At 41.9% G+C, this 11,290-nt stretch overlaps 1 protein-coding gene across 1 annotated transcript; it reads left to right on the forward strand.

Annotated features, from left to right (window-relative positions):
- Positions 1 to 5,335: 5,335 nt before the first annotated feature.
- Positions 5,336 to 10,328, forward strand: SNRPE (small nuclear ribonucleoprotein polypeptide E). Its single transcript, XM_004685531.2, has 5 exons — positions 5,336 to 5,449; positions 5,912 to 5,938; positions 6,963 to 7,025; positions 7,851 to 7,929; positions 10,116 to 10,328. The coding sequence occupies exons 1-5, from the start codon at positions 5,396 to 5,398 to the stop codon at positions 10,169 to 10,171; spliced, it is 279 nt and encodes a 92-aa protein (XP_004685588.1). The 5' UTR covers positions 5,336 to 5,395; the 3' UTR covers positions 10,172 to 10,328.
- The last annotated feature ends 962 nt before the right edge of the window (positions 10,329 to 11,290 follow it).

Genomic DNA, 11,290 nt, shown 5'->3' on the forward strand with positions numbered 1-11,290 from the left:
TGTCGTTAGTTAAGTAGTCGTACATCACCTCAGCCTAGAACCTGCCTCTATCAGAATGTTATTAGCCTTTTGTGTAACTGCTCCAATTTCACAGATACTTGGCTTTTAAAAACTTTCACAAGAGCATACTGCTAAACTTACCCACAAGAATTGTTCGATTTTATCATACAGCATGCGCTTCAGACAGAACTAGTATTTCGGGTGAGGATTTTTTCCTAACATTGATACCATTATCAATTGTAGCCATTATAAGAAATACTGTTAATTGTGTAGAACAACACAGAGTTTAGCAGTGATCTTAGATTGATTCAGCAATTTCTTTTTCTTTATAGATTTATTTATTTATGAATGCAGAACTAGGGTACAGGCCAGAGGTGCAGGGGCAGTGAAAGGATTCGCCAAAGACAGAGTGGGGAGCAGAACAGGCAGATCAACAAAGTACACTGCTGAGGGGAGCAGTGGGAGAGACAGGAGAGGTCTGCCACACTATGAGGGTCAGCTCCCTGGCCTGGGATTGAGCTCATGCGGAAGTGGCTGTGGCTAGTTTGCAGTGTTGCATCCTAACCTGTTGCACCACCAGGGAGGGCCCCAGGATTCGGTAATCTGACAGTTCAAACATGAAGGCATATTTTTAATTCAGGGAAGTCCAGGTTGCCTCAAGATAAATGCTTGCTAAAGTTCTGACCTTAACCTCAAATGCCAGTGGATGTTTTCTTTCAGATGGCCAGAATATAGTTGATTTTCATTTGACCAATCTTTGAATCCAGTAAAGAGGTAACGACAGTTATAGAAGTTAAAGGTTCTATATTAAATATTATCTTTTTTTAATTTGGCTTCAATTTGCCAGAGTACATCCACAACTCCTTAAGATACTGTATTGCTTTGAACTTAACGGTTTTAAGGAGCCAACATTTACTGAGTATATTACGTACCCCTTAGTTCTCAAGTCATTTTGGCACTGAAGCCTGTACTGCCCTGGAAGGTCACTGCTTTTTCTCCTCACTGTAGTGTTGAGATCAGTGTGTTCAGAATTAACAGAAGATCATACATTACTGTGTGCAGTGGGCTTGATTCACTGAGCCTTCTAAGAGCCTTTATCTTTTAAATCTGGCTTAGGAAGCTGCTCTAGAGGTCCCACAACCCATGTGCCTAACTACATTTATTCTGTTACTTGAATAACTTGGCCAAACTGCTTCAATTTATTTGATTTTGCCAATTGATGTTAAGGACACAAATACTTTTTGACCATTTTCTTAGCGTACAAAATGGGCATATAATGACTCGATTAGAAACCACAGTCCTAAGTATGTTTTAGGATGATAATTTAGGCATTGGAATTTGCAGATTAACATTAAATTTTTGCATTTAACTGCTAAGGTAATAACCTTGAGTCTCAGCAAAAAGCTGTGAATTAAAACTTGGTTATTGTTGTCCTTGGGTTTCTTGGTCTTACACCCCAGTAACTGACTTGTCCTCAGGAGTAAAACAATAACTTAATAGAATTTATAAGGAAAAACAACCAAGATTATGATTCTGAAGAAGACAAGGAAGGAAAAATGTTCAAGTAAAAGGCGCCTGTTGAAAAAGCAAGTGAATGAAATAGGGAACCGTATGAATCCAGAATTATTCTGCATACAAGAGCTGGGGTACAGACCAGAGGGGTGGGGGGGGTAGGGTGAGAAGATTCACCAGAGCGTGGGGAGCAGAACAGGCAGATCGACTGAAACATAGAGCTGAGGGGAGCAGCAGGTAAGACAGGAGAGGTCTGCTGTACCATGTGGGTCAGCTCACTCCCCAGGAATTGTGCTGCAGTGGCTGTGGACAGCTTCATTGTCCTTCGCTTTAATCCCTTGTGCCACCAGGGAGGCCCTTCAAAGGCCCTATTCTTGCAGGCAGCCTCCTTGCTCTGTCTCCACAGGATCTTGACATGCTCAGCTCTGTAAGGGCCACAGCCAGCCTGGATTAGGGCCCACCCAAGTAACCTCACCTAATGTTAAATACCCCTGTAATGCCTCATCTCCAAATACAGTCCACATTATGAGATGCTTTGGTGGGGGGGCATCAGAACCTCAACATGAGATCTGGGCGACACCCTTTAGCCAATAAGTCTTTGCTGAATGTAAGAAAAACTTGGTCATTCTCAGAGACTGCTAATCTTTATTGTGGCCCATGTCTTCCCAGCCCTATTCTTTGGCATTTCTTCTAATTAACCACAGCCATTTACTGAATTGTGAAGCTTCCAGTTAAGATGGAAGAAACAGCATGCCAGGAAAGCTGTCCTTCAAATTTTGGGAGTCCTGAAGTAACTCCTCAAAGTGTGTCTCTGGTCCTGCGGTTTTGGGCTATTTTGGGCTTTCGGGAGTGCCATGAAAATTTCAAAGTTTTATACATTACTGATTAGTTGCCACTATCAGTATTAGAATTCGTTTAATCGTTGATGTATTGTCAATCTAGCAGGGGGAAATGATTTCTCAATGTAGTTTATGAGTTAAGTCAGGCATCTTTACCTGAAGACCAACTAAATTTCTTTGCTATAAACTTGACTGCTCTCACCCACTGCCGATCTTAGGGTCTTGTGTCAGAATAAAAATTTAAGCTGCTGAGGGCCCTCCCTGGTGGCGTAACAGGTTAGGACACAGCACTGCAAACTGGCTGCAGCCATGTGAGTTGGATCCCCCGCGCAGAAGTGACACATGGCGCTGCAGACCTCTCCTGACCTGCCCGCTGCTCCCCTCAGCAGTGTACGTTGCCGATCTGCCTGTTCTGCTCCCCACTCTGTCTCTGGTGAAACCTCTCAACGGCCCTTGTACCTTTGGTTTGTACCCCAGTTCTGCATGAATAAATAGATCTTTTATAAAAAAAAAAAAAAATAGCTGTTGCATAGTCTAACACACCTCCTATTCTGGCCCTTGAGTCTAGTCTAGGAGTGAACATTACAGTAGTTCCAAACCTGGCTTTCAAAGGTGCTAGTGACTGGCCTTGATTTCTGAGAGCCCAAAGTCCCCATGTAAGAATGTGCATTGCTCAGCCAGAGAAGCCAGAAGGCAAGGTCTGCGGACAGCCTTCCAAGTGCACGAACTGAGGCTTTGGGGCAGAACTGTCCATTTGAGCCCTGTCCAAATTCTTGACCTACAAACTCATTAAGTGCCACAAAATAGCTGTTGTTTTAAGCTACTAAGTTCTGAAATATTTCTTACACAGCAATTACCAACCAGAAGAGCTTTTTTTCCTGAGTTCTTTTCACATCTCCCAGGTATGTTAGGAAAACTAGCAATTTGTCTGATGTGGTGCAGCCATATTTTTCCTGGATCTCTTGACTTTGCCTATTATGGTGGCTCTGTAGTCCATGCAGAATTTATGCATTTGAACTTATCACTCTTTCATTTAAACACAAGCTAAATTGTGGTAAAGACAAATTGTAAGAACAAGAGAGATGAAATATTTATGATGAAACTAGATAGAATACTAAGAACTCACATACTCGAACATTTGAAAGACATTGTGTGCTTAGGTTTAAACAACTTAATTCTAAATTGTTTTATAGTTGGATATAATCATAGTAAAGATTTTAAAACAATTGCATATGCTAATTCTAAAATTTGTAAGAAAAATAAACGAGGGTCCCTCTCTGGTGGCGCAACAGGTTAAAACACAACACTATGAAGCCTCCACAGCCACTGCAGCATGAGTTCAATCCCCAACCAGGGAGCTGACCCATGTGGTGCAGCAGACCTCTCCTGACCTGCCTGCTGCTCCCCTCAGCATTGTATTTCAGTAGATCTGCCTGTTCTGCTCCCCACTCTGTCTGGTGAAATCTCTCACTGCCTGCACCTCTAGCCTGTATCCCAGTTCTTGTATGTATAAATAAATAAATCTTTTTTAAAAAAAGAAGAGAATAGGCAGAAAAATTTTGCTCTCATCTAGTCCTATCAAATAAGAAAACAAAATACAATATTTACAATGGTGATATATGGCCATAAAAAGAAAAAATCAATTGTACAAAATAGAAACTATACATTCACATACGCTTGGCATATTATGTGGCATTTCAGATTGAATTGGGAACTATGAATTACTTTTTTGTAATGGTTATGAAGACAATAGTCATCTAGAAATCATAAAGCTGTATCTGTTCTAGGATATATTAGGATAAATTCTAGAGGAATATATGATTTAAAGGTAAAAGGGCAGGGCCTCCCTTGGGGTACAAGGATTAAAGTCTCAGCGTTATGAGCCATTAACAGCCACTATGGCTTGAGTTCAAGTCCACACCAGGGAGCTGACCCACATGGTGCAGGAAACCTCTCCTGTCTGGTCTGCAGTGTATTCCAGTCAGTCGGCCTGTTCGGCCTGTTCTGGTCCCCACTCTGTCTCTGGTGAGTCTTGTGGCTGCCCCTGCACCTCTGGCCTGTACCCCAGTTCTGTATGCATAAATACATCTTTAAAAAATAATTGTTATTCCATGTGCTTTATAGCTCTTCAGAGGTTAAAAGTCACTTTTATATCCTTTGATCTCTCCACCTTTATGAGATCAGCATTAATATCATCATTAAACAGAAGAGCAAAGGCCAGCAAATTATGATTCTACCACTTGCCTCAAGTCCTCTTTACCCCTTCAACTCACGAGTTTCAGTTTTCTCACCTATAAAACGGATTCATTCCAATGGAATGAAACTTCTTCCAGACATATGCCCGCCTATGACATAACCTAACAAACTCCAACTCCTCCCATTCCAGCGGCTGTAACCCAGGACACGGAGCTAAGTTTGAACAGAGTGTCTCAAGTGCACGTACACATACTATTTAACTGAACCTCAACCCCACAAACAGTTGAAGGGTTACCTTTTTGGTAACAACTAAGCTAGAGAGGCTGAGTGATTTGCCCCTGGTATCACACTACAGCCAGGCTGAACTTGAGCTCAGCAACTGGCTCTCAGCACTAAGTGGCCCTGCTCGGTTGCCACCTTCAACAGCTCCCTGCCACGCGTCGGTGCAGGCACAGGACCCAGCTTTTGAACTGAGACTGCCCGTGGCTGAGGGTTAGAAAAAGGAGAAACCCCAGCTATCTCAGAGGTGCACGACCTGACGACCAGATTCTTAAAGCCGACTCAGATTCCACCGCTTACCCGCGCGGTCACCGTACAGAAGCCCCTCTGCGCTTTCCTCCAATTCTCTCCTCCAGGTGGCGCTGTAGGACCGACTCACGGTCCAACAGGAGTCTGGTTTGCCGCCCCCGGAAGTTAGAGAGCACAGAGTATCGTGGCTAGAGAGTCATTTCCCAAGAGCCCCTCCTCCAGGACCTCGCGCTAGCAAGGTACTTCCGCTTCCGGCTCATTGTTCCGGAAGTTGCTCCTGACTAGCGTGCGGCTCCGTGTGGTCTTTGTGAGCTTCCACCATGGCGTACCGCGGCCAGGGTCAGAAAGTGCAGAAGGTGATGGTGCAGCCTATCGTATCCTACGCGGGATGTCTAGGACTAGGAGGTTTGAGACGGAAACGCGGGAAGGAGGGAGCAGAGAACGGGCCAGAGGAGCGGAATGCGGACCACATCCCATGAGCCACCGGGGCGAGCGGTCCCGGGAGAAAGCGCGGGTAGTTGAAGAACCGGTGATGGGAGGGAGGTGGGCACGGTTGGACCCCGCGATGGGCAGTGCAGAATGGCGGGGGTGAATGGAGGGAAGACTTTCTTAGTGAGATAATGAAAGAAGGCGGGAGTTCTCGGTCTCAGGGCTGGAATTTGGGGGTTTCTTCAAAGTCTGTTGGACCCCGTAGTTCCTCGTTGGGCAGTTTTCATTACGTGGGCACGGACCTCGCTTGAGGAAACACTGAGGTTGGGGGTGAGGGGGTAGGCTTGACCAGTTTCAGAGAGCAGAGTACGCTGCGTGTGTATTTTTTTCCTTAATCACCAATGCAGAACCTCATCTTCAGATACTTGCAAAATGTACGTAAGTTATTTGTGGCTTGTTGTTTGTAATTACTTAAGTAAACGACAAATTTACCGTCCTAGAGTTCAAAATACATGTCCTAGAGTTCAAAATACATGAAACGCAAGGGCAAGAGGTAGAGGGAAGGCTCTAATTTGATAAAATGGTGTCTAGCAGTGCCAGCTCCAAGCTTGCAAAGAATTGTGCCATGGTTAATTTGCTGACCAAAATTAAAGAAGTCATTGGCACACATGACAGTGTTAATAGGGCATTGTCTTTATGGCCACAATGTTGGAGACGTCCCCCATTTAGCCCCACGGGGATGAAACATTGGGAGGAAAATCAAATCAGCTTAACCCTTGGGTTAAGGTGGAGTATTTAATACTCACAGGGAAACAAAAATTGAAAAGACACTAGAAGTAAAAGAGGGGAAGGGTTAATTCAGAGAATTTAGTGACAGTCGGCTTTACTGTCACTAGGGTGACAGTAAAGGGTGTTTATAGCAGATTTTGAGTTGTCAGGGCAGTATGTTTAAGTGATCTCTGAAAGAAGACAGTTAATTTCTGGTGCACTGACAAATTTTACTGTGTGACAACAGAATTAGAAAACAGATTAACTTGAAGATTTGTCATTTTTAATCACCAGAATGGAGGTTCCCTCTTTTGGTTGGTAGATGCCAAACATGAAAAACTAAGAATTCTTTTGTAGCTGGATTTTCACAGACAAGAAAAGTTTTTGATGGTAATAATTAATTTTTTGTGCTATACTATCACCATTTTTAACCCTGAAAGTGTCGCGAGTAAAAGTATGCCTGAGATCCAAGATGCAGGAAAATTATTAACTTTGAGCATCTTAGTGTAGAATTTTAATAAATAAAAACATTGACAGGTAACTAATCTTGGTTACTAATTCTTGGATATGAGTCAGATTAGGGTTAAAACTCTTGGTTTTCACATATTAAAGTTCTTTAAGTACTGTATTTCTCTACAGTTTGACCACTTTTTGTTTACTTCTTAATTTCCGTTTTTATGACTATTTCAGCGATCTCGGATTCAGGTGTGGCTTTATGAACAAGTGAATATGCGGATAGAGGGCTGTATCATTGTGAGTACCTAGCATATTTTATTCAGCAGTTTGTTCACTGAGAAAGATTTCATAAAATGGCCAGCTAGAGCAATGTACAAAAAGGCAAAACCCAACCCAAGAAGATCTTTTCAAGGCCCACTATCTTTATTTCATTGTCCTACTTATAGGAACTAGGCAGTATTAAAAAAGGGACATATTAGCTTTTAAAAAGCAGTTAAAAAATAGTGTTATTTGAAATAGTGGGCAAAAGAAATAAGGTAGGAGAAGGGTGAGGATTAATGGAAAATTAGTCCTGAATTAAGCAATATCTGAATAGAGCTCGGTGAGGTTAGCCTTATTTAACCTTTGGCACATTGAGTACCCTAAATAGTGTTGTCGTTGTTGTTTTTTAAATAGTATTTTAAAGAAAGATAAAATATGTATGAAAGTATTATGTTAGAACACTACGTTCCAATGAGAACTCAGTTTCCATTAATAATTTCCTCCTTCCTATTTAGCAGTTAAAAGTGTGGCAGTTAGGAGGAGTGATAGTGTTTTGTGGGAGACATGAGAGGTGTGGGAGTTGTAACAGTTAATTCATACACACACACACACATTTTATTTTGAGCAAGTTATTAAAAGATAAAGCGAATGATTCTTTGGCATGGGCCATTGAAAACTCTTTAACGTCCAAAATCTTCCACAAGGAAGAAACTTTGTTATTTTAAAAAGAGACCTAAAAACTGTGGTTCAACTGAAAGATTAGTGAAGTTAGTTGGCATTTCTGAATCCAGATAAGTATATTCATTTAAAATGGCTTGGATGTGATCTTCTTTGAGGATGACAGTTGGTTTATTTTTCTAGGGTTTTGATGAGTATATGAACCTCGTATTAGATGATGCAGAAGAGATTCATTCTAAAACAAAGTCAAGAAAACAACTGGGTAAGAATATCAGTGGTCTTACTGTGTTGTGGACATTTTCATTCACTTGCAGAATTGACTGACTTGCAGTACAGGCCATGATTAAAATGAGCTTGTCCCCTTCCCTTTCTACAACTGGCTCCATTCACATAGCACACTCTAAGCTCACTAAAGACTGTTAGTGGTGTCCTTTTACTTGTAGGTCAGGAAAATATTTAATGCGTTCACAGTTCCTTTATTACAAGTTCTCATCTCCGTCTGCTAGTTTTGTGACATACTGCTTCATTTTCTGAGCTTTTTCATTGCCACTTTTGTCTTCTTTCAGTCTTTTGAATCTGCCCCACCATAAGTCTTTGTATATGCTGTTTCCTGTGTCTTCAGGACTCAGATCAAGTGTTAGTCCTTCCTGAGTTTGGTTAGGTTTTGCTTGGGGTGGGGATAGGGAGGGCATTGTGTGCTGTGCTCCAGGTTTGTAGCAAAACAGTAGTGGTGTGATTTCATTAATGTGTGTCCGCTAGACTGGAGGCTTCGTGAATGCTTGCATCCTGTCTCTTGCTCTCTGATATGCTCACGCTCGACTCTAAATTCACTGCCAGGCACTTAGCTGAAACTCAAAAATATTTCAGCTGTGGATGTGATTTCTTTTTAACCCAGTTGATAAAGCGTCTTTAGAAATACAGAGCGTCATCAAGACAAAGTTTCTGTTACTGTCCAGTTAACTTGAGGTTTGCTGAGTGTACACATTGACTGCTCTAGTTCAGGGCTCACTGGTAATTTCATGAATGGCTTCATTTGTCTCCTTTTTTCCTGACTCTGAGGATTTGGGAGTCTTGGTAGATAAGTGAAAGTAGACTTTTGGAAAATGATAGCTTTTTTCTGCTAGACCATTTTATTTTATTTTTAATTTATTTATGCATACCGAACTGGGGTACAGGTCAAAGTTGCAGGGGTGGTGAGAGGACTCACCAGAGACAGAGTGGGGAGCAGAATGGGCAGATGCACTGAAATACACTGCTGCGGGGAGCAGCAAGCCAGACTGTATCTAGCTTCACAGTGCTGCACTTTAACCCATTGTGCCACCACGGCCCTGCTTAGGCCATTTTAGATGAAAATCGGGATTTTTCAAATTTAAACATTTGCCACGAGGGCAAGGTAGCCTTATATTGTAGTATTTGTAAGTTATTTGCAAAGTGTTGAATTTCCATGGAAATGTCCACCTATAGAATAGGCTTAACTTACCTCTTGTAGAAGCCTTGTAAATTTAACCACATTTGAGGTTGACTAACATTTCTCACAGAGTTTTTTTCTGACCATAAGTGCTCTGAAAATTACAGATATTTCTCAGGGGGAAAAGTGTTCTCTGTTCAACTAAGTTTAGGAAATGTTAGATAAAACTTACACAGCTTTGTTTATTTCTGGGTGCTACCTATAGGTTTGTTATCTCAGGACAAAGTTTTCAATAAGAACTCTAAAAGTTGGGTTTACTATGCTGCAGTCACTAAATTTGACATAACTTTTTTTTTTTTTTAACATTATTTTTCATCTCAGCTGCAATCTCCACAGACTTCCCACCTCCACTTCACCCCTATGCCATCACCATAGTCCCATGTACTCTTCACACCCCAGTTTTGATCTTGTTCCCCTCTCCTCCCCGGTAGAATGTCTCTGGTTTATAGTTGTTAGTTGATGTTCTTTCTTACTTTGTTATAATTACTATATATATATTTTTTTTCTTTCCCTGATCCTTTACACTCTTGCTATGAGTGAAACCACCTGGTATTTTTTTTTTCCTCCTGGCTTATTTCGCTAAGGATAGTCTTTTCCAGCGTCATCCATGTTGCCACAGTGGCATGAGTTTATCTTTTTTGATTGCTGAATAATATTCCATTGTGTAGACATACAACTAACTCATTTTCAATCTTAAGCTCACAGTGTTGGGAAATTTGGGGGTAGACTGTTCAGTTGACTTAGGATCTGGAAATTGTACTTTTCATACAATGTCTTCATTAGATTGTTGAAATTGTGCGAGTGCTCTGATATGCACATCTTTCAGAATGTGGATACGAGAAAATATTCACAGGTTTCACAAGAGAAGTCATTTTCAATATGTTGCTTGAGAACAATCCAAAATACTGAGGCTAAAAAGTGGTTGCACAGTTGTCTGGGTGGCTATTAATAACTTTTGAAATTATTATTTTGTATTGCAGGTCGGATTATGCTGAAAGGCGATAACATTACTCTGCTCCAAAGTGTCTCCAACTAGAAATGATCAATCAAGTGAGGAATTGTTGGGAAGACAATACAGTTTGCTTTTTTACATGTTCTTTGTTGGGAGGATAGTTCTGAAGCATTTGTTCATGTTTTGAGTACCCTTATGTTAATCCTATAATGGCAATAAATTCTGTGGAATTGTTTTTATTTACAAATGGACATTGTTTCTTTCTACCCAGTGGTAACGACCATTTATAGTTTCTGAAGGTTAGGAATAGTTGTTGGTAGCTGCTTTCTAGGAGGTTCACCTATAGATTCTTAAGGCAGAGCGTAAGAATTCCACCTGACAGGGAAGTGGCTGAGAATGGGCGGTTCCCGAAAATAGACAAAGGTTATTGCGCTCATGTAGGTCTTTGTCATCCTGGATGCTGGAAGACGAGAGTTTCTAACCATTTTTGAATAACCTCAGTATTTGCTCAGCACTCATAGAGTCAGTGCGGGAGGTCCTGGAGAGTCTTTTACCACTAAGATGAGCATGTGAGAGAAATACTTTCATACCAGCAAAAAATGAAGACTCTTGAAGCTACCTTATAGTTAATGGGAGGAAGACTGGGGCGGGGGGCGGGGGGCCTGCACCTGCCCTTACTCACAACTGCGCAGTTGTCAGGGAGTGTAAGTGTTTACTTGGGGGACTTCTGTCTCATTCTTCCCTTTTCTTTCTTTCTTTACATTTTAAAAGGACAGGTTTATTAGGAAAAGGAGAAAGAAAAAGAGGCACCTGCAGAGTCACAGGCAGGCAGGGGAGCTGCCACTGCTGCTTTGCCAAAGGAAAAGGTTGGTGAGAAATAGCTGCATAGTCACAGGTGGGCAGGAGAGCTGCTGCCCGGCTCTGTAATTTGGGTCCTCTCCCAGTAGCTGCATATTTCTTCAGTGGCCAAATCTCCCCGCTCCCAGTATTCAGGTTAGTTCCAGTTAGAATTCTGTTAAATGACAGTTGAGCGCCTGCCGTTAGGTGCGTCGTTGAATTTACGGAAACGGACCAATCACAGCAGTACGTCATGCTAAGTGCTGTTTAAATGGATCGTGGAAGATGGGCATGGTTGACCTTCAGTTCCTCTGATAGGCGGCGTTACTGAGGATGTGTGAGGACGGACAGAGGGCCACTTTCTGC

The sequence above is a fragment of the Condylura cristata genome, unplaced genomic scaffold, assembly GCF_000260355.1.
Source record: "Condylura cristata isolate star-nosed mole 26May11 unplaced genomic scaffold, ConCri1.0 scaffold00018, whole genome shotgun sequence".
In the NCBI taxonomy this organism is placed as follows: domain Eukaryota; kingdom Metazoa; phylum Chordata; class Mammalia; order Eulipotyphla; family Talpidae; genus Condylura; species Condylura cristata.

What these genes read in the sequence shown, in the direction of transcription:
- SNRPE (XM_004685531.2), top strand. Translation starts at nt 5,396, where the DNA reads ATGGCGTACCGCGGCCAGGGTCAGAAAGTGCAGAAGGTGATGGTGCAG. An exon ending in AGGTGATGGTGCAGCCTATC is followed by an intron (nt 5,450 to 5,911) that starts GTATCCTACGCG and finishes TCACCAATGCAG; the next exon opens with AACCTCATCTTCAGATACTT. An exon ending in GGATAGAGGGCTGTATCATT is followed by an intron (nt 7,026 to 7,850) that starts GTGAGTACCTAG and finishes TTATTTTTCTAG; the next exon opens with GGTTTTGATGAGTATATGAA.